General features: G+C 47.0%; 1 protein-coding gene across 1 annotated transcript in view; it reads right to left on the reverse strand.

Moving 5' to 3' along the window:
* Nucleotides 1-23,175, reverse strand: part of IGSF3 (immunoglobulin superfamily member 3) — a 110,288-nt gene that overhangs the window by 50,342 nt on the left and 36,771 nt on the right. The window contains exon 2 of the mRNA XM_077807286.1: nt 1,616-2,026. Coding sequence (XP_077663412.1) covers nt 1,616-2,026 — 411 coding nt within the window. The remainder of the gene's footprint in view (nt 1-1,615; nt 2,027-23,175) is intronic.

A 23,175-nucleotide genomic window follows, 5' to 3' on the forward strand; every position in this document is an offset into this window, starting at 1 on the left:
CTGTAGCACTGCACATGTGGAGGGGACCCTCACCCAAGAGGCAGACTGGGCAGCAGGACACTTCCATGCTTCATTTTAACCCACTTCTCAGCCACCCCGCGTCCCACATGTACCCTATGTTCATGCCCCTGCGTCTCTCCCTGTTACCTCTGCCATTAACATACAGTCAACACAGGACTTAAGCATGCAATTGCTGCCTGGGAGAACACAGTTCATCTCACCCTCAGGAGGAGAAGCAGCCAGCTGCTAGGTTTGCAAAAAGCTGCAATCACAGTCAAACCAGGAGCAGGGGAGAGAAGGAATAGCTCATTTCTTTTCAGCCTTTTTATATTAGAAGTGCTGTTATAGTCAGAAGAAGGACTCCAAAACATACTCTCTCAATAACCCCGACCTCTTATATAAAACTGTACAGATACCCCTTTGAAATGAGTACTAGTTCTGTCTTTCAGAAACTGGGATAGAGGGGTTCAGAGGGTGGGAGGGGGATCAGGGCAGGGGCCAAGGGGTTGGGTCACAGGAGGGGGTGCAGGCTCCAGGCAACGCTTACCTCAGGCAGCTCCCGGAAGCAGCAGCATGTCCCTACTCCGGCTCCTACGCAAAGGCGTGGCCAGGTGTCTCTGTGCGCTGCCCCATCCAGAGGTGCAATTCCAGTGGTGCAATTCCTGGCCAATGGGAGGTGCAGAGCTGGCGCTTGGGGCGGGTCCAGCATGCAGAGCCCCTGGCTGCCTCTTTGCCTAGGAACTGGAGGGGGGACATGCTGCTGCTTTCGGGAGCTGCACAGGGCCAGGGCAGGCAGGGAGCCTGCCTTAGCCTTGCTGCGCTGCCTACTGGACTTAATTTTTAACCAGAGCCACCAGGGTGCCTTTTCAAACCGGCGTTCCTGTCAAAAACCGGATACCTGGCAACCCTAGGATATTCCCTTCTTCAGGATTTCTCAATTATAGAACATTGGTGCAGATCCAAAGCCTCTCTAGGGAGAGGAATGCACTCCTGGGGAGGGGGAGGTCTCTGGAAACTCCAAGGACAGAGGCCAAAGAGATTAGCCCCTTGCAGTAGGAAATGTTGAGTGATAGGAAGCCTATTTTTGGAGGCCTCTGTTTGCCAGAAGCTGGTAATGGGCAAAAGGAAATGGATCACTATTACAGCACATCTAGTGACATCTGTCCCTCCTACCAGCAATAAAGCTGTTCTGGTGACTGTCTTGAGAACGTCCTGCCACTGGCCACCTGAGGTTCCACCCAGGAAACTGTTAATGAGATCACCTCAGATGATTATAAACATTGCGACAAAGCACGGGGAGAGAGCTGGATTTTGTGGTAGCCAAGGCACACAACATTCATGGCTTTCTCCTGTCTAGTGTTAAGAATGACTCTGGCAAGAGGGCTTTCATGACTTTCCTAAGGAGACTATTCTGTAGCCAAACCAAACTTCATTGATAGCAGCACACACAGGCAGCGAGGCTAGGCAGGCTGAGCTAGTCACCCATTGGCCTGCTCAGTACCTGAGAAGTCTCTTGTAAGTGGAACTCTCACACATTCCCCACTCTCTCCCTTATTGCACCACCCACTGCTCCTCCTGATACCTGTCCAAGAGAAAAAACCCTGCAGATACCGACCAGTGGCTTGGATGTTGACGATGGTGCCCTCGGAGCGCTTGCGGGTCATGGCGTACCAGGACTTGTCAGGGTCCTGGATCCACTCAGCTGCCTCGCAGTAGAACTCGCCCTGGTCTGATGGCTGGAGGTTGTAGACGGTGAGTTTGGAGGTGGTCTCTCCCACCTTGTCTAGGCGGACATCGCCAGTGGCCTGCCTCTGCGCATAGGTGCTGCCCGCCCGCAGGACAAAGTCGCGGCTCAGGGAGATCACCTCCACTGGAGGCTCGCCCACCTTCTGGCGGTACCAGGAGATGGAGAGGTGACTGTGTTGGGGTGTACTCTTAGACACCTCGCATTTCAGCTCCAGAGAGTCGCGCTCCACTTTGTTTAGTGTCTGTGGAACTGAGGTCACCCTCAAAGAGTCTGGAATAACTGCAATAAAGAGAATGAAGACAGGGAGGAGATGAGAAAACAAATCTTTACAGGTAGCGGCATTAAGAAACCTCTGAGCCAAGGGAGCGACTAAAGGCTGGATTCTTTAAAGGAGCACTAGGAAGGTGGTTTCTATTTACAGTTCCAGTGACTCAGACATTACAGATGGAAAGCGCTATTAGGCCACATCGAGTCCTCCCCAAATCCCTCAGCCCATGCAGATTGTTACCAACAGCATATTTTCTGGTGCTTCGTTTAGTCTATTGCTAAATGCCCCCAAGCTACCATACAGGGCCTTCTATCACTTCCCTTGGGTTACTGCTGTGTAGCTTAATAGATCCTACTTACTGACAAGGACACTTATCAGATACAGCCTATGTGGTCCTCTTAATTCCATGCATTCAATCCTTTTCATAAACCTCTGGACCACCCTTAATAATTACTCCCACGCTCTCCTTGGCATTCCCATCCTTCAAAATACTTGTACATCATTGCTAGGGCCTTTGCTGCCGTAGGTCATTGTTTGGCCAAGACAACATATTTAAGATCTTTTAATTTTCCCTCTTAAAAAAAGTCAGGAGACAATTCTTCTCTCCCTTGTTTATGTCTATCCACATTTTAACTCCCTCAGCAAACTTAGAGGAAGCTGGCTCCTCTGAGGGCAGCAGTGCAAACACACAATAGTCAATTGCCTGTGTCCTTCTTGGACAGACAGACATCAGGGAATTGGCAAAAGGCTATTAGACACATGTCAAGTTGATTTAGCAAATGGACAGGAAATAAATGCCATGTATCCCATTAAGAAATATGAGTAATTTCCCTACTGTCGATTTCTACAACAAAGATTAGCTACGAAAGGGAAGCACACGGAGATCCAGGGAGAGGGAAAGATAATTAACAAAACAGGCAAAGAGTCCAACACGTGAGAGAGAAAAATCTGTTTGCACAGAATCCACATCTTCTGGCTACCTAACCATAGAATTTCTCCCACAACTCCCCAGGTCCTCCCTTCCTTTTATGCCGAAGGATGGGTTGGGGAGGGAGATGACCACTGGATTTGAAGGGGCACTAATGCCAGGACCAAAAGCACAAAAACACGTAGAGCAACGCAGGGGTACCGTATGAGTAGTTACATCTATTTTTGAATTCATTTTTTAGAAACAGACTATTTCAAGTTGTTTTAAAAAGGGAAAGGTTTCTAGACTGTCTGCAAAGCAAAGGACCAAAGATGAACAAAAGGTAGAGTGGTAACAGTTATCTTCTGGAGCCGACAGATTGGCAGAGCCAGTGACTCTGCTGCTGCTCACAGTTTTGATAAGTACCAGCAGAGTTAAATTAACATGTCTCTGGCCAGTTCCACAGCCGATACTGTGAGTTGCAACGAGTCAGACACTGGAGTTATTCATGGGTGAGGACTCAAATAATGAGAAAGGGGAGGGATTAGCAAGGAGGTGGAGGAAGTGAGGGACAGAGAACATCTCCTGTCCAGCAGGGAGAGGGGAGGTGCTTTCAGTGTCATCAACTATTTACTAGCTAGAGACTGTTATGAAATGGAGTCCCCACAAGCAGGGACAGTACCATGGTAGAAATCCCTTTCTTACCAGGTCATTGCCCCTGGATTTCAGCAGCAATGCTGACCCTCTTCCCTTTTTCTCCCCACCCTTCCATTATTTTCTCACACGTTGACCACTAGGTAGAGACTTTGGAACCTACTCCACTAGGTAGTTGGTGTTAGACACATTTTTCAAGCCCCGTCCTACCCAGGTGTCAGAGTGAAAGAGTTCGTTTCCCCTTGCCTTTGCTTTTAAGCTCAGCAATGGCCATGACAGGCGGCAACTAACTTATTCACCACTCTTTCCTGATGAGATTTAAATTACCATTTAAAACCCATCTGAATAAATTTCCAGAGCAGCTCAGTTCTTCCTCTCTGCCCTGCAGTCCTGGGGCTCTCTTGTAACGGTTTTATATTATTAAATAAATTAAATCTGATTGTCATCTTGCTCAAGTCTCTTTCCTGCTGTGCTGCCTCAAAGGAGGATATCTTTGCTACACTGGCCTCAGTGGGATATAGATCAAGGAGTGGAAATGGTTTGGAGAAAAAAAGCACAAGACACTTCTCCAATAACGTGACCACTGCAATACCTCATGTTATTGCTTTCCTGAGTCCTTCCTTTACCTATGTATCTCCATATTTATAACACATCCATCACTGAGCTTTGAGAGCTCTACATACCTCCCATTATGACATTCTTGAGTCCCCACACAACTTTACCAATGTACCTCAATCCTGACCAGCTAAATACACTGCTATTCCACTCCCTGCCTATGAGGGCTTGCCTACACTTACGATGCTGTCAGCGTACCTCCCACGTGCCTGCAAAGCAGTAGCTATGTCCATGAGAGAAACCCTCCCATTCACATAGTGCTGTCTACACGGGGGATTAGGTCAGTATAACTGCGTCGCTCAGAGGTGGGGATTTTCCTCATTCCTGAGCGACGTAGTTATATGGACGTAAGTTTGTAGACCATGTGGACCATGGCTTAGTGAAAGCCACTGCAAATCCTAACATACAGGCGTCACTCATTCCGCGAAGTGAGCCAGATTACACTCAGTTAGGGTACATGGGCTGGGTCTATAAAGTTTGGGTCATGCTCTCCCCATACACTACAGCAGAACTCACACTGAAAACAAACAGGAAGCGTGTAAAAAAGATGGATGCTAAACTATAGCTTTTATATTAGTAACCACACTTGAAGCTCCTGTTGCATTCAACATCAGTGGGGAAAGGATAATACAGGGCACTTCTAGAACCATGCATGTCCTCTGTTTATTAAGCCACTATTGCATGCAGTTACAGATTTTCACACATAGTGTACCACTTATGCTCACAAATGCACACTTAAGTGTCATATAATTAAGTGTAAGCATCACCATCCTTTACAAAATTTATGCAGGCTCCTGCAGAGGTGGGCCTTTGAGAGAAGTCAAATGCATGGGGAAATGGGGTTTTTGGTGTTCCGAGGATGATATAATTTTGTTTCAGTCATTTATGGCAAATGGTTAGACAAACACCTGTCAGGGATGGTCTAGGTATATTTGGGTCCTGCCTCAGCATGGAAGAATGGACTAGATGACGTCCTGAGGTCCCTTATAGCCCCACCTTTCTATAGTTCTATGCCAAGTCTCGGAGAGCCACTAACGACATATTATGGATGTTATTCACTGGAATATCTGTTAGCCCAACAGAGTGGGCTGGAGTTTATTCTGCCTCTGACACTGTCTGGATCCCCAGATTGCTTTGGAGTTCAGAATATTTATTAATGATGAGAGTGTACATGGCAAAAGTGATCACTTAACTCATTTTAAAAAAGCAAATTAGACTTGCAAGTAACAGAGAGAATAATGAATAGGAAACTCTTCTACAATGTCACTTTTGACAGTCACTGTGAGCATGACGTCACACTCAGAAGGGCACATTTCAAAAAGAAACTTATTTCGAGCCCATTTCCGTGCCCAGGTTTGATAGAATATGCTGGTTAGCATCCGAAGAAGTCAGAGGTAGTTGTACTTGTCCAGCAGAATGGACGAGGGCATGTTGTTGCTGCAGAGTTAGCTTGAGTGACCAGCCCACAGATTAGCCTACCCTAGATGTGAGCAGCCACACTATCAAGCTATATCTGAGTTACTGTGTCCTCACTAGAGCTGTGTTCACCTGAGGGTGTGGCTAGGACTTCTGGGGGCAGATTCCATGGTTCCTTGGGCTACAGTTAAGATGAACAGCTCTATGATCCTTTCCGAGTGAATTATGGGAGAACCTGCCTGTCCTTCTGGGCACATAGTGGGGACTTGTGGAGGACTATCAATGCTTTAGCCTGTGTCTTCATAGCCAAGTGGGCAGGTTACTAGCCCAAGCGAAAATCTCACTGGGGCTTTGGCCTATACCCCAAACAAGATGGCTAATCTGGGTTTAAAGCACCACCAGCTCAGGTCAGAAGTCTGTGTGTGTGGACAGGATGGGAGCTGGGACAATAGCAGAGGAAAAGCCTGGGTTAACTTTGCATTGAAGACATGCCTTACAAATCTGGCCAACAGAGCTGTTTGCTAAAGAGTGGCCATTTGAATCCAGCAGGAATGGGTCAGAACACCCATGGACCTGATTCCAACAAGAATGCTGCAGTGAGAAACAGTGGTGAGGGAATGAAGGTGGGACACAGCGACAAGGCAGCTGGGCAGCATGTTCAGGGGAACAGGGAGAACAAAAGACCAGGTGGCTGGGCAGTATGCCCAGGAAAGAAAGGCAGCAGAAAATCCTGTGCACAAGGGGGAGGACAAGGCCCAGGCAAGAGAGGCTAGGCAGCAAAGAAGCACGTACAAAGGAGCAGGGACAGAGAGATTAATCAAACGGATTGAGATCTCCTACTGCCACTCTGGAGCCAAAACATACTTGGAATTGCTAGAGTAGACAGTGTCAATTTTTTTTATTGAAAAAAAGCAAGACAGCTAAAAATACAGGGCTCCCTAATATTTTCCACACCCACAGGTGACACCAGGCGGTATATAAATCACAGAGAGGAAGGGAGATGGTCCCTGAGGCACACTCTTTCAAAGGTAACGGTCCACATTATGGAAAAGTTTGAGAGCAAGTGTTATAATAGGAGCCGCCATGAGGTGGCGTCAAGATTTCAGCAAGAATTGTGTCTAGGCAAGAGAGTCTGGTAAAGGCTCTCTGCCCTACTGTAAAGATAAGGAGTGCTGCTGAGAGAAATGCTTTAGCTTCTCTTGCAGTTGGACAAAAATATCCATCTCTTCCCAATAAATCCTGGAAACAAACTGTCCATTCATAAAGCTTCTAAACACACCACAAAAGTGTAAATATTAGCCCTCTATGGGATAAAACATTAATCCTATTTCACAGCTGGGAAATCGAGGCACGGAGAGGTTAAGAGACTAGTTTAAGGTCTCACAACAAGTCAGTGGCAGAACTGGGATTACATATGAGCTCCCGGCTCTACTTCCTGTGCTTAAGCACAAGACCATGGCATCTCTTGGATATTAATCTCAGAAGGGAAGAATACCATGTATTTTGCTACTAACCCCATCTGCAGCAGCGCCCCCTCACCCTGTGCTGATGCAGTAGCTCCGTACTGATGGAGCAATGGCCACCAGAGTGGTCATTCTTCCACATTTTCTCTCGGGACTCCACAAAAGATAAGTCATCTACAAAAGGAGGTGTGACCACGTGAGCTGCACACCAGAGGGAAACTGGGAATTCTCCAACATTTTGCGGATTTAGGCAAATCAGTAAACCTCAGCTTCCCCCTCTGTAAAATGAGGATAATGCAACTCTAGAAGCAGCGTGTGTTGGTGGACAAGACACTGGACCTGGAGGCAGGTCAGAGGCAGAACCAGGCATCGAACCCATATTTCCTGTGGGTGACTGTGGGCAACTCACATCACCTCTCTGCCATTTTTCCTCCCACATTTTGCCTCAACACAGATTATAAACTGTCCAGGGCAGGGAACCTCTCCTTACTGTGTGCATGCAGTGCCTAGCACACTGGGGACCTGATCTCAGTGGGGGGGGAGGGGGGTCTATGGGTGCTATTTTAATAAAAATAAACTAACAACCACCATCACCTCGTGTCTTTTTCAACATAATTACTTAATGTTTTTACTAATTTTCAAGACCTTCGACAAACACAGTGTAAAAGTGGTATGTACTCTAGGACACTGTCCCAGGTCCATGGCTGCATATTCCGTATAGTACGGATGGGTCTGAATTTGCCAAGTGCCAAGCAAGGACTATTTAGCCAAAACATAACCCTGCTTCCCTACTCTTGGAAACCACTCTCTGCCTGACGAATACTGCTCTGGATTCTAAGGGGAATTAACGCGAGTTCAGTTCCCATCTGGCCCACTACACCCTGCAGCCCCAGAGCAATCCCATCTCAGATTCACTAACCTCCTCCTCCCTGATCTCTCAGGCTGTGCTAGCAAGACACAACCAAGCTGTTCAAGATGAACTGTAATGCTAACACCAATTTAGAGAGCACAGGCATGGGCTGAGTCACCTTATTAACCACAGCGTAATGCAACTGGCACAAAGATTTAACATTTAGTTCTTAGCCCCTGAAAATTGCTCGCCCTTCTGTGACCACCACAGATGTCCCACAATGCAATACTCTGTGACATTACTGATACCAGAGAAGTCTGCAGTAGTATGAGAATAATTGGTAGGACATTATTCCTGGGGTCATTCTGTGCAGAAACCCATGCTTACCTCTGCTCTGAAGCTAGCTTTACAGTTTGCCTTATTGGACTTCATCAGCCCTCACCACTCTAAAATAAGAGCCATGAGGGATCGTGCAGCTGCCTTATAATGGCAGAGAGGTTCAGAGGAGACACTCTGGCAGAGTGCTCTATTCAGAGGGCTCTGGCATTTGAAGTACCTCAAAGTAAGCAGGAGGCATCAGAAACAGTGTTAGTAAAAGCATCTGCCTGCTACTGCCTCTCTCGGACACAATCCATACACCCATGGTATTGATTTCCATTCTACACAGTATCCAAAGACTTGCGTACATGTAGGGGGGATGGTGAGGAAGGAGAGATACCTAGATTAGCACTGTAATCCTCTCAGCCCTTGTTTCTGGTAATTAGTTGTGTGTGTCAAGCTATACCATCTACAGCACAGCAGATGAAACTACAGCTCTCCCTCCCTAACCAATCAAAAGACATACGCACTGCCTACAGCAGTGGGCAAAACACAGCTGCTTACAAGGAGAATGTGATAAACTCCCTAGAGGTCATCACTGAGAGTCGATGAGATTGAGCAGAACATTCTACAGGGACATGCACCTGGATTGATTTTTTTGTTTTGTTTTCAGAAGTACAGCCCAACTAAAAAAAGGTGGAACAGGAAAAGCTGGGCAGTCAAAAGAAAGCGTTGTTCCTATTTCTACTGAACTAAAGTAAAATTGTCTTCACATGCAACATGAGGTCCCAACACCGCTTACACTTCAGAACCCCCTAATCCAGGGGAGGGCAAACTACAGCCCATGGGCCAGATCCAGCCTGTCAGGGCTTTCAATCTGGCCAGCAGGATTGCCAGCCCCGTGGTGCAGCAGGGCTAAGGCAAGCTCCCTGCCTGCCCTGGCCCCGCGCCACTTCCAGAAGCAGCTGGCACCATGTCCCTGCGGCCCCTGGAGGGCTGGGGAGGGGGGCACAAGAGGGCTCCGTGTACTACCCTTGCCTGCAGGCACCGCCCCCTTCAGCTCCCATTGGCCGGGAACGGGGAACCGCAGCCAATGGGAGCTTTGGGGGTGGTACCTGCAGGCGAGGACCAGGCGCAGTGGAGCCACCTGCCCCACCCCACCACCAGGAGCCACTGTCGGACATGCTGGCCACATCCAGGAGCGGTGTAGGGCCAGGGCAGGCAAGGAGCCTGCTTTAGCCCCGCTGCATGCCGCTGCTACCCTGTAGCCGTTTGAGGTAAGCTCCCCTCCTGCACCCCACCCCCCTGCCCTGAGCCCCCCCCGCACTCCACACGCCGACCCCATGCCCTGAGCCCCCTCCTGTACCCCAACCCCTTGCCCTGAGCCCCTTCCTGCACACAGCACCCCTTCCCACATTCCTTCCCGCACCCCTGCCCCCTGCCCCAGCCCTACATTCATGGCCCTGCATACAATTTCCTACCCAGATGTGGCCCTCGGGCCAAAAAGTTTGCCCACCCCTGCCATAATCCTCCTCCCCCAATCTGGTCTTCCAGAGTCTGGAAACATTGAAAAAACCCTAACACAGCAGAATACGGTAGGATTATACAAGGTAAAAATTGTCACACCAAAACCACTGATTTTGCATTGAGCTAAGTACCCAGCCTCCTCATTGTACTAGAGCAGACCACCAGGCCGCCATCAAGGCTAGTATTCTCTGACAGAATTGACACTGGGCACTTCTCTCCCCCACCCTTTTTAAAAGTATAAACCCCTCGCTTCTCTACAATGCTATTCCATGAGGTGTAGGAGGGAGAATCTCTCCCTAATCTGGTAATTATCTTAATACGTGAATGCAGACATTTCATTTTATCATAGTTACCCACATTATATATTGTTAATATTGTATATTTCTCTACACACATGCAAACCACTATGATGAGATTACTGGTTCTGTGGATGACGGGAAAGCAGTGGATGTATTGTTTCTTGACTTTAGCAAAGCTTTTGACACGGTCTCCCACAGTATTCTTGTCAGCAAGTTAAAGAAGTATGGGCTGGATGAATGCACTATAAGGTGGGTAGAAAGTTGGCTAGATTGTCGGGCTCAACGGGTAGTGATCAATGGCTCCATGTCTAGTTGGCAGCCGGTGTCAAGTGGAGTGCCCCAGGGGTCGGTCCTGGGGCCAGTTTTGTTCAATATCTTCATAAATGATCTGGAGGATGGTGTGGATTGCACTCTCAGCAAATTTGCGGATGATACTAAACTGGGAGGAGTGGTAGATACGCTGGAGGGCAGGGATAGGATACAGAGGGACCTAGACAAATTAGAGGATTGGGCCAAAAGAAATCTGATGAGGTTCAATAAGGATAAGTGCAGGGTCCTGCACTTAGGACGGAAGAACCCAATGCACAGCTACAGACTAGGGACCGAATGGCTAGGCAGCAGTTATGCGGAAAAGGACCTAGGGGTGACAGTGGACGAGAAGCTGGATATGAGTCAGCAGTGTGCCCTTGTTGCCAAGAAGGCCAATGGCATTTTGGGATGTATAAGTAGGGGCATAGCGAGCAGATCGAGGGACGTGATCGTCCCCTCTATTCAACATTGGTGAGGCCTCATCTGGAGTACTGTGTCCAGTTTTGGGCCCCACACTACAAGAAGGATGTGGATAAATTGGAAAGAGTCCAGTGAAGGGCAACAAAAATGATTAGGGGTCTGGAACACATGACTTATGAGGAGAGGCTGAGGGAACTGAGATTGTTTAGTCTGCAGAAGAGAAGAATGAGGGGGGATTTGATAGCTGCTTTCAACTACCTGAAAGGGGGTTCCAGAGAGGATGGTTCTAGACTATTCTCAGTGGTAGAAGAGGACAGGACAAGGAGTAATGGTCTCAAGTTGCAGTGGGGGAGGTTTAGGTTGGATATTAGGAAAAACTTTTTCACTAGGAGGGTGGTGAAACACTGGAATGCGTTGCCTAGGGAGGTGGTGGAATCTCCTTCCTTAGAAGTTTTTAACGTCAGGCTTGACAAAGCCCTGGCTGGGATGATTTAATTGGGGATTGGTCCTGCTTTTGAGCAGGTGGTTGGACTAGATGACCTCCTGAGGTCCCTTCCAACCCTGATATTCTATGATTCTATGAAACCTAACTTTAGAGTTAGGCTATTGAGACAATTAACCCTCAAGTAGATTAAATAACTACACAATTATCATATGTAATCCACAAACACACAAAACTTGTATTGACCTGTTAAGGGACTTAACAAATATTCTATTAGCCTTACATTCATGATTCAGTTAATAACAAGGGCATGTGAAAATTCACCTTGCAGGTCCCAACAGCCTTAACCTTGACTAGCAAATACTCTTTAGGAACTCTTTCAGTACATACATCACTAACATATGTGTAAATTGGACTACGTAACATATAGTATTAATGATATAAATCCAGAGTCTTAAGTATGTCTTGTGGGAGACTGTTAAGGTTATTGGAATGTTCAAGGTGAATTATCATTAACTGAATGCATAAATAATAGAATATTTGTGTAAATTACCTTAATTAAGTGATCATTTTGATCCTTTAGTACTTAAGTTGCCAAAGAAATGACTATATCCCTTATGCATAAACTAAATAAAGAACTATTAGTTTAAAAAAACCTAACTGTGCAAGTTTTCTGTCTAGGATTTCCTTTTTCTAATAAAGTACGGATCCCTGAAAAGCGGAAGTCTGGTTGGCACAGGGAAACATATATGCTTGGTGCACAGTTTTCTCTATAGTGATCAGCTCCCCTGTGCTCCCCAGAGGCTCGCTGGACTGACACTCCGTACCCGTGCACTTTGGAGGTATGCAGCAGCAAGGCTGCCCTTCAGCACGCTGGCCTCCAAAGGCCAGAAGAAGAGGAACTCTACATCTCATGTGCCTCCCAAAGCGCACAAGAGGGGAGACCGGCTGAGAGGTGTGCTGGACAGGAGCTCCCTTTCTTCACATCTGAGGGATTGCGTGCCGCTAAGCTGCCTACCTTGCAAAGCTGTCAGACCTTGGAGCTCTCCTGAACCGTCACCATCTCCTGCAAACTCCCTCCTATCTGGCCCCAGGACCTATGTGTAAAATTTCATGATTGAATTTTGGTATGTAAAGTTTTATCCATCCATGTGTGACAACTGCCATTTTCTCTGTGACTGAGATGGAAATATTAATGAGGAATAATGAGGTGGGTTTTGGAATATTTTGTTTATAAAAGCCCAACCTTATACATGAGATTTTGCATAGTGCTTTTTGGGTTTTTTGGAAGAGTAGGAACGTTAATTTAAGTGAACTGTAAGCGAGAGGGAGCCCGAAGAGTGTTAGAAAACAGTTCTTAGAAGTCTGAATGGAAAAAGATGCTGCTTTTAAAATAAACCGAACAAACAAACAAAAAACACCCCACCCACACGAATACTCAACAGACTCACTTCAAACTCTCACAAAAAGTTCAACTTGTATTCGAAGAGCAAGTGGTGTAATTTTTGTGATGGTCAAAAACTTTGTTTTCCTTCCTAGCAAGGAAGATCTAAACCTTGGGTCTAATTGAACCAGCTGAACTATGGAGTCATTACCAATTTGTTCATTATGGCAAAAAAGGGCTCCACTCTTGCGGAGCCACCATTACCACTTACAATAACCTTACTGCAGCATTCCATGGCAATAGTAAAATAATGCTGCAGCTTGTTTTTTATTTAAAGGGGAGGGCATTACCCATTTAATTTCTGGCAGGGGGGCAACGGGGATTGAAGAGTTAAGTGAGACAGCATGGCAGTTGTTTCACAGCAGTAGTGATAAATCCTCAGATTACTACAGCATCCTTGTTTGTGCATTAATGACTGGAATGTTTACCTCAATAGAAATGCATTTATCAAAGCAATTGCATGAGTTCATATAGCCAGCAGGGAGGGAAACAGGAAAAAAGAGGGGGGGAAAGGGTAAGTCAGTGACATTTTTTTTAAACTGCAAATTAGGTCAGCCTTTGACTCAAGGCCTGCACTCCTCCTCACATGATGCACAACCCCTTAGTCACGCACTCTACCTGATCCACATGCTTGTCAGAGACTGTTTTTTACACTCACAGGATTCAACAGGAGACTGCACTGCACAATCTGATCCAGCTCAAGAAATCAGAAGGTTCTTTGCTGAAGACAGACCCATGAGCTGTGCACTCACCTGTTAGGGTGCAATGCTGTGACAGAGCAGATGCTCACCTGCCACCAGCAGGTCAGAAAACGTTGCTATACCTGCCAACATTTGGGTGGAAGGAATGTGGCTACACCTTTACAATCCATTGCCATATTAGACTAGGAGAGCTTGCAACAAGGACAGTGGAAACACAATAAGCAACCAACAAAATTCTCACTGGCACCTAGGGGCCCCAACTAAAAACAGAGTTCTACTGGGCCTGTGCCAGGCACCATACGTACACACAGTAAGGAACAATCCCTACCTTAAAGGGCTTTCAATCTAAACAGACCACACAGACAAAAGGAAGAAGAGTTTATAGTTGGCACTCTTCTCCCACATCCATGAATGGCACACCTTCCCAGAGAAGTTCAGATAAAAGCCAGTGCCCCCTTCTGGAGCAGGGTTAGTAATCCCAGCGGAACACCCATTGCTATATGGCAGGGATACTCAGGGACCATGTAGGCAACTTATGCAAAGCTCAAGGGCTCTGCATAAGCGTTTTTAATAAGGAAATAAACCCACAAAGCCCTAACATCTCCTTGCACGCCTATCTTCCTTGGCAGCCTGGAAGGAGCTACTTGTTTAAGGTTTCAGAGTAACAGCCGTGTTAGTCTGTATTCGCAAAAAGAAAAGGAGTACTTGTGGCACCTTAGAGACTAACCAATTTATTTGACCATAAGCTTTCATGAGCTACAGCATCCGATGAAGTGAGCTGTAGCTCACGAAAGCTTATGCGCAAATAAATTGGTTAGTCTCTAAGGTGCCACAAGTCCTCCTTTTCTTTCTACTTGTTTAAGTTTCCACCAGCTATAAATTTGCAATTGATCAGCTGCATCTGCACACTACCGTCACGTGACAAGCTACAGTGGGTGCCCCAAGAGCTGCATTTGGTTCATACTCTGACTTCTCCTCTATTACTGTGACCACACAGCACCCTAATGCACTGACAACACAGAGCCGTGCCCTGGGAGGTTTCTCCCACTGATGAGCTACGGCTGCATTCAAAGCTTTGCCCTACTTCCCTTGACTGCCTCCGACATGTAGTACAGCAGGTGCTGGGAGGCAGGGTGTGAAAAGCAACGTTTATGCTCAACAGCAGCCAGAGCTTTTCCAGTTTACTTAACACAGCAGCATCTCACTCCCCTCTTCCCAGCTTAGGAAGCTATTATTCCACAAGGAGTCTCCTAGAGGGGGAAAGAACAAAACAAAAAACCTCTTCCCTCCTTCTGTGCCCATGCCAAGGGCACCAAAAGAGCATGTCTGGTTATTAAGGCTGCTAAGTTGGGCACAGCAGTTCAAGTGACCCAATAAAGAAATCTGGGGAAGGGGCCACGGCAAGGGAGAATGTGGATTGGCAGAGGAATCTCTGAATCATCTCTTGCTAGCCAAGCAAAAATAAACAAACATTTGAGGAATTAACCCTGAGGCAGAAGCATCCAAATGATAAGAAATGCATGGCAAGCAGAGATTGTCAAAGGGCAGGTGTATCACCCATCCCTGGGGACACAAGCCTATGGAAGGGGCAATGGCAGAGGTAGGGGTGTGTAAGTAAAATTCACTTAACCCCTCTGAGCTGCACTGAACTGTGAACTAGACCCGCTGTAGCAGGGACAGCATGGAAGCCAGCCTACAGCCAGGATGCATGCACACGTCTTTTAGAAGGGAAAGGTGCATGACAGTGGCATACAGAGCATCAAGAAGAAATCCTAAGAGGGGTACGATAGGATTAAATTAGCCAAGCAAAACAGTAGGCTGAATGTCAAGGGAAGGGTTTGCTACCAGAAGAGTAATACGTCATCCCCCTGGCAGAGGGGCAGGCCTACCAGCACCTCAGCACGCTGACAGGCTTCCGTGTCTGGCAGACACCCGAGGACACCATCCAGGAGATCTTGCAGGATGCCGCCAAGATCGACGCCTCCCTGCTAGCACCGTGGCAGAAGATAAACGTCCTGAACACCTTCCTGATCCCCTGCATCTCGTTCGTCCTAAGGGGATTCGCCGTGGCGAAGGTACACCTCAACAAGGCAGACAAGACCATCTGGCAGCTGGTGAAGAAGTGGCTGTTCCTTCCCCAGAGAGCCAGCAACGAGCTGGTCTGTATCGTCCACAGGCACGGTGGTGCCAATGTCCACCGCATGGGTGACCTGTGTGACATTGCATTGATCACCCACGCCTTCCACCTGCTGATGCTTCCAGGAACATTGTAGCAAAAGCCCTCCATGACACAACAAAGAAGCGGATCGGCATAGCCCCCTCCAACCAAGACACAGCCAGCTTCCTGAGCAGTTCACTGGATGGCGAATTCGGACGGGACGGCCGCGACATCGCTTCACTGTGGTCCCATGCTCACAATGCCACGCGTCGCCTGGGGAAGCGCATCGGCTGCCGCTGGGAGTGGTGCGAGAAGCGCCAGGAGCTGGGAGTCCTGGTGCCGCAGATCAGGTCTGAGGACAACACCATCGGGCATGCTGGAGAGGACTCTGAAGGCAGCCATCCACTCGCTGTACATGGAAGCCCTGAAGCGTAAACCGGACCAGGGTAAAGCCTTCGAACTGACCAGCAAGTGGGACGCCAGCAACCACTTCCTCGCCGGGGGCGGCTTCACCCGTTTTGCCGACTGGTGGTTCATCCACCGCGCCTGGCTCAACTGTGTCCCGCTCAACGGAGCCGTCCACCACGGGAACTGAGACAGGCGTTGCAGGAAGTGCAGCTACTCCAACGAGACCCTGCCCCACGTCCTGTGCAGCTGCAAGCCCCACGCCAGAGCCTGGCGGCTGCGCCACAACACCATCCAGAACCGCCTAGTGAAAGCCATCGCACCACGCCTGGGGGAGGTCGCCGTGAACTGCGCCATCCCCGGTACTGACAGCCAGTTGCGATCTGACGTGATAGTCACCGACGAGGCCCAGAAAAAGATCATCCTCGTCGACATCACGGTCTCCTTCAAGAACAGGACCCCGGCCTTCTGCGAAGCCCGAGCTCTTAAGCTGGAAAAATACGCCCCCCTGGCCGACACCCTGAGAGCAAAGGGCTACAAGGTGCAGATGGATGCCCTGATCGTCGGACCCCTGGGCGCTTGGGACCTCTGCAACGAGCGTGTGCTGCGGACCTGTGGGATCGGTTGACGCTACGCATGGCTCATGCGGAGCCTCATGGTCTCGGACACCATCCGATGGTCCAGGGACATCTACATCGAACACATCACTGGCCACTGACAGTACCAGGAGGTGTGAGCCAGTACGACATTGTGCATCCACTATGGGAAAGGGACTGAGAGGCTTTTTCCATTGGACTGTATGAACTGGAACCATAAACTCACTGAACATTAAATCCCTCCAAATGAGGGTAGATTCATCCCCATCATCGTTTCCACTCATTATACTCCACACCTGAACATAGCCATTATATGGACAACATACCCCCATATCTCAATGTCTGTACTTTGACCCGTTAAATTTTTACCCCCAATCAGGGAGATTGCAGATTATGTAGTCCTTACGCCACCCGTTCCTAAACCGAATTTCGGACCCCTTGATAATCTGTACCTTATTCCCTGATAACCAGAAACTTCTATGCCTAAACTCTGTACCATTTTCTTTTTACTTCAACATTATCTTAATGATCTCTCATGCTGACTGCATTATGGAAAGATGGTTGCTTCTCCAGAATAAAGGAAGAGACCTGCTTATCATGTAAGCCCTCTTCCCAAAACTCCTTAAAAACAGTCCTTTGTGCTTCACATTTTGCATTTATGCTCTGTAGAAATAATTATTAATATACAGCTCTTAGACAGGCATGGCCCCAATAAAGGAATAACTCAATGAGATTCTAGATCTCATGTTATACAGGTCAGACTAGATCAGGGTTTCTTGAGCGTTTCAGGCTGACAACCCCTAATTTGCAGCAAACATTTTTTGCAACCCCCTTACATTTGCTATGAAAGCAAAAGTAAAAACTGTCGCAGCAATAACAACGCTAAGCCTATATAATTTGTGTGCGCATTTCAGGGGCTTCCGAGAATGCTTGACCTTGAAGGATAAGGGCATGCAGGGAGTGGGGGAGTGAGATTCTTATGTTTTAGACAGTAATAAAATTGTCAGTGTCTCACAACCTGCCACCCATTATTGCCTTATGTGAGCCCTTGGGGGGTCACAAGCCACCATTTGAGAAATACTGGACAAGATGATCTAGTGGTTCCTTTTGGCCTTAACAACCTATGAATCTATATGGCTAGCAGCAATTTAGCCTCAAAAAATTAAGGGAGAGCCATGCTTGGGATACGACTTTTGTGAGCATTATTACCACTGATTATTTGTATTACAGCAGCACCCTGAGACTCCAACTGAAATCAGGGACCAATCACGCGAGGTGCTGAACAGGTACAGAGGCTGCACCCAAGTGCTTACGTTGTAATTTGACGAGAGACAAAAAAAGATGAGAGGGAAACAGATACAAAAGAGGGGAAGGAGCTTGCCCTATGTCACTACACAGGTGAGTGGCAGAGCTGGGAAGTGAACCCATGTCTCCAGTGTCAAAATTCAAGGCCCTATCCACTGCTTCATAAGCAGCATCACAAAACTACTTTTGTATTCGCAAAAAGAAAAGGAGTACTTGTGGCACCTTAGAGACTAACCAATTTATTTGAGCATGAGCTTTCGTGAGCTCGCTGTAGCTCACGAAAGCTCATGCTCAAATAAATTGGTTAGTCTCTAAGGTGCCACAAGTACTCCTTTTCTTTTTGCGAATACAGACTAACACGGCTGTTACTCTGAAACCTACCTTTGTATTGTTCACACAAGGCTAGAGTCCTTTGGAATTAACTGTGCGCTGCTACATCTTTGGCAAAGACTGGGGAGCGAGCAACAACCAGCATCAACAGACCTCAACCAAGGCAGCTGGACACCAACTTCCCCTGGACCCAGGCAGTCAGTAGGCATGCAGAGGTCTTAAGCTTCCAAGGGAGGCAGAGTTAACATGCTGAAGTTCTGCCAGACAGGGGGCGGGGAGAGAGTGTGGAGGGGAGAGGAAAACAGAGTTGAATCTGAACCTGCTTGTCTTTCAAATGGCAGCTAAGGGTGGGTCAGGTGAAGGTGATGGTGAAAATCTTTAAAACAAACACACGCAGGTACTGGGCATTTAGAAAATATTTTACCTCTGCTAATAGTTTTGTTTAAACCTTAAAACATGATTTGTAACATAGGATTCCATGAACATATATCTTCACAATGCAACATACCATTTTCTGAATGGCAAGATCAATGCTTGTTGGAGGGTTTTCTTTTTTTGTATTCCTTCGGTGCCGATTTTGGCAGCTCAAAATTGTTGCTTTGAGCAAACTTCACTGCAATGATCAAAGGGAAAAGTCACAGATGACTCTGTGGCATTCTCAGAATGGAGTTTTGGCTTTCTCAGTCGTAACGAACACATGCTGCGCTACTGCATTAAAGAATTAGGATAAGCACTGCAATCTGACTCAGATTCTGAAATAACTGCACCAGACCAAACTAGTGTCAGCAGATGTAATCAGGTGATGATGTCCATCTGGACAAATATATTTTCATGAGCTTCTTTTGTTGTTCTTCCAGGATTTCACCTTCCCTGACCAACTGATAAGAGCCATACTCTTGGTGAAGTTCTTCACACTCATGTATTTATAAGGCAGGGGAAAAACCGACATACAAAATGCTCAGTACTTGAAAACCCTAATCTTGCTGCATTCTGACAGTCAGCTAGTTTGCAGTTCACAGCTGGCTGATTTTTTTAATGGACAGGTTGTAGAGAGCATACTGGGCAGCCTTCATGTATAGTACCCTGGCTGTTCCAAAGAATACTCCCATCTTTCTCTGATGTGTGACTTTCATTCTGACCTTTCCTGAGCTAACTGGATATAATCCCAAGGAACAGGCTTCCATTATCAACTTGTTTTCTTTGCAAAGGGTACAGCCCATGAGGTGTAAACCACACCAATTCTGACGTTTTGTCAACTGTTTCACAGACATACTGGTGTTAATTTCTTAATTTAGAAGACAAAGGAAAGAAGCTGCTCCCCTTCATGAGTTTGTTAAAGATTGCAAACAATGGAATGGTTGTCTAATGGGAAAATAGATGGCTCTCAGTCACAGAGGTTTGGAATGACTAAAACAGGCATAAAGAAAAGGAGGACCTGTGGCACCCTAGAGACTAACAAATTTATTTGAGCATAAGCTTTCGTGAGCTACAGCTCACTTCACCGGATGCATGAAGCTCATGGAAGCTTATGCTCAAATAAATTTGTCAGTCTCTAAGGTGCCACAAGTCCTCCTTTTCTTTTTGCGGATACAGACTAACACGGCTGTTACTCTAAAACCTAAAACAGGCATGTGTAACAATCTGTTTTGTAAACAAGTCTGTAAACAAGTAGCTCTTGAGAAGGTCATATTGGATGACAGCCCCCACATCAGGTAGCTCAAAGCTTAGCCAGGAGCCACTAATGTGTTTCAAGATTTATTTATTTTGTATTAGGTGTCAGAAAAAATTATTAAATGCTCTCTTCAGTGAGTTCTTCCCAAGTCAGTGGAACATGCCTATAGTTAAGTCTTCCTCACCAGACCCAGGGATGCTGGACTAGCCTGGCAGCTGTTGTTATGGTGGGAGGGGGACATAGTACAAATATCTAACATAAACACACTTCATTCTTATCCAGCACCCAGCTCTTCACTTAAATTCAGTGAACCCATACTGATGCTTGCTTTATCCACAGATAATCCAACCAAGTTCTTCCACAACATATTGCTATACTCAAGTGCTGCATCAGTTTTAAAAAAAGATTGACTCTGCATTTGTCACTCATCCATCCACCTGTCCCTTCCTCCCTGGTCTCCCACTCGCCAAAGGAAATAAGTGCCCAGATGAAGGCAGTAGCAGTGGAAAGCTCAAGGCCCCTTGCAAAGATGGCCATCCCAAAGGGTCAGCAGGAGAGGTGCTCATATGCGTGAGAGTTAAAGCTTTATATATTATTGAGTTAGGTGCAAAAGCCAAATGCTTCTGTCACTTGCAAAATGCTGTAGAATGGTATGTCTGCTAACGACCTGGGGAGCCAGGACGCATGCAGACCTGTTTGGATGCAGGATAGATACCGTGTGGAGCTTGTCTCCCAATACCTGCCATATGTATTTCAAAAGTGCTAAAAACATATTCCAGATTATAAAAACTCTTAAAATGGAGTCACTGGTGAGCGTACTAATTCATTTAATTTCTTGGTAAAAACAGTATTAAAGTGATGCATTTAAAAAACCCACTCACATACTGGCAAATAGAAAGATTTATATGGTGAGTGGAGTAGCTCTAACAACACCCGCTTCTGCAGAATCCAAGCTTTTTTGGTTAAAACCTTCAGAATACGAACTGTATGTCACGGATACAATATCATCTTCCTGAGTCTGCAGACAATTCTAGTTGCTTCTGCTGCTGCTCATTTCAAAGTTGCATCAGAGCGCAAAAGGACCAGAATTCTGTCAGCTTCAGAAATGCTATCCAGAACCCGGCGATCACCAGTGAAACTAACAAGCATCAAATATTTCATTCCATAACTGCTTCTTGAGAAAGCTCAGAGCAGCAGCAGCAAAAGACTGGAGTTTTAACTGATGATAGCAATCAGACAGAGGGGTGTGTGTGTGTGTGCCTCTCTTTTGCTGTGGAAGCCAGGGGTCTGGGGTAGGCTGAGCGTAATGGAAACACTTGCACATCCTCCTCAAGTCACAGAAGCCAGAAGGCTCTTGAATGGAAGAGAGGAGAGAAAACTTCTTTTCAGCACTCAGAAGTGCCTGGAAGCGTCAAATTTATTAGACACTTCCCAGATTAAAAAGTCAAACTAGTCAAACCGGACTGTGGTGGGTCTCCTAAGGAGTACTCAGGGAAGGCACATTAATGGGAATCCCAGCTGTTTGCCAGGGCACTGCCCCTTGCCTACGCCCCCCACACCTCTACCTTGTGCACTGGTAGTTGGCGCTCCGGTTAACACACAACTGGTAAATGTTTCAAGCCCTGAGAGTGCTTAATGTTTTGGGAGATTCAAGACTCGTGTTTCGCTCCCAGCTCTGTTGTTGACTCTCTATAGCAGTGGTTCTCAAACATTTGTCCTGGTGACCCCTTTCACACAGCAAGCCTTGGAGTGCGGCCCCCCCCCCCACTTATAAATTAAACACACTTAATTTTTATTTAGCACCATTATAAATGCTGGAGGCAAAGTGGGATTTGGGGTAGAGGCTGACAGTTCGCGACCCCCCACATAATAACCTTGCGACTCCCTGAGGGGCCATGACCCCCAGTTTGAGAACCCCTGCTCTATAGGACCTTGGTTAAGTCGTAACTACTCTGTGCCTCGGTTTCCCCTTCCCAACTACCCCAATAAGCTTACAAGCTTTACAGATGCCAGTCAACTCCAAGATCTATGGCTGAAACCTAATGTATACAAGACACAGAGCATATTAGGATGCTGACAGGATGCTCATTCCCACCCTCTGTCCGTACTGACTGAGACTATGCCTACACTACGAGCTAGGGGTGTGATTCCCCTGCCTGTACACACGAGAGCTCGTGCAAGTATAAATGACAGTGCAGCCAAAGCAGCACAGATAGTACTTGAAACGGGGGGGGGGGGGGGAGGGGGGGGCTGGGATGTACTCAGCTCAGCTGTGCCTCTGCTGGCTCCCACCTGTACTACTGTGGCCAGTCACTGCTATTTCTACTTGCTCTTCACAATTGCCATTGTTTGTTGGGGAAGTGCTGTTAAAACTGTTGGGGTGACACCCGCCTGCCGCATATTAAATAATTAACAGTCTCCAGCTATTTGCCCCTGCTGCAGTTTGAAGCACTGGCACACACTGCCTTCTTGAAGGAGACAATTACTCAAAGTCGCTAATTCGTCACCACCTGCAGATTGTCCTGTATCGGTTTCCAGAGGCGGTTCACTTGACACAAAAGGCTTTGACTCACACTGCCCTGAGAAGTTCTTCCCCCTAGCCCCAAGATCCTCCTCAGGCTACGTCTATGCTACGAGCGAGGGGTGTGATTCCCTGCTCATGTCCACATACTCATGCTAGCTTGGTGAGAGCTAGTCAGAGATACCAGAAGGCTCTCAGCAACACGTGGGCATGCTCTGGAATGGAAGGATATTCACGGTCTCTGCTCTGAGCAGAGCTGGGTAATATGTTTAAAATGGCAGGGGCTGCCTGGACCTCTGTCTACAGTTGTGCTCCCACAACAATGGAGTTGAACTGGTGGTACCAACCCTAGTAAGTTTTAGTGGGGTTATAAAGTCTAACACAGCCACTGCCAAAAGAAAGGAAGAGGCAGCCTATATGCTCACATATAGGGTCACTTTATACTTGGAAATCGGCTGACATGTGAATACAGTCTTAGAGACTTTAAATTCCAGGAAAGGAGGGTTTTGTGATAAAACCAAAACCAACCCCCTCACCCAACTCACTTATTATTTAGTATTCTTATTACCATAGTGTACTGGTCAGGATTGGGATCCCACTGTGCCAGGTGCTATTCAAAAACCAAAAAGGTAGATGTGGTTCCTGCCCCGAAGAGGAGATTAATATACTTTCAGGAGTATTTATACTGAGGCATGTACATTTCCAGCTCTCACATTCCATTGTTTTACCCCATATGCAGTACTGGAGCTTTAAATGACAAAGGAAAGGCAAATCAAATTTTAGGCCTTACATTACAGTTAAACTCCCT

This window comes from Eretmochelys imbricata, chromosome 1 (assembly GCF_965152235.1).
Source record: "Eretmochelys imbricata isolate rEreImb1 chromosome 1, rEreImb1.hap1, whole genome shotgun sequence".
Taxonomy (NCBI): Eukaryota; Metazoa; Chordata; order Testudines; family Cheloniidae; genus Eretmochelys; species Eretmochelys imbricata.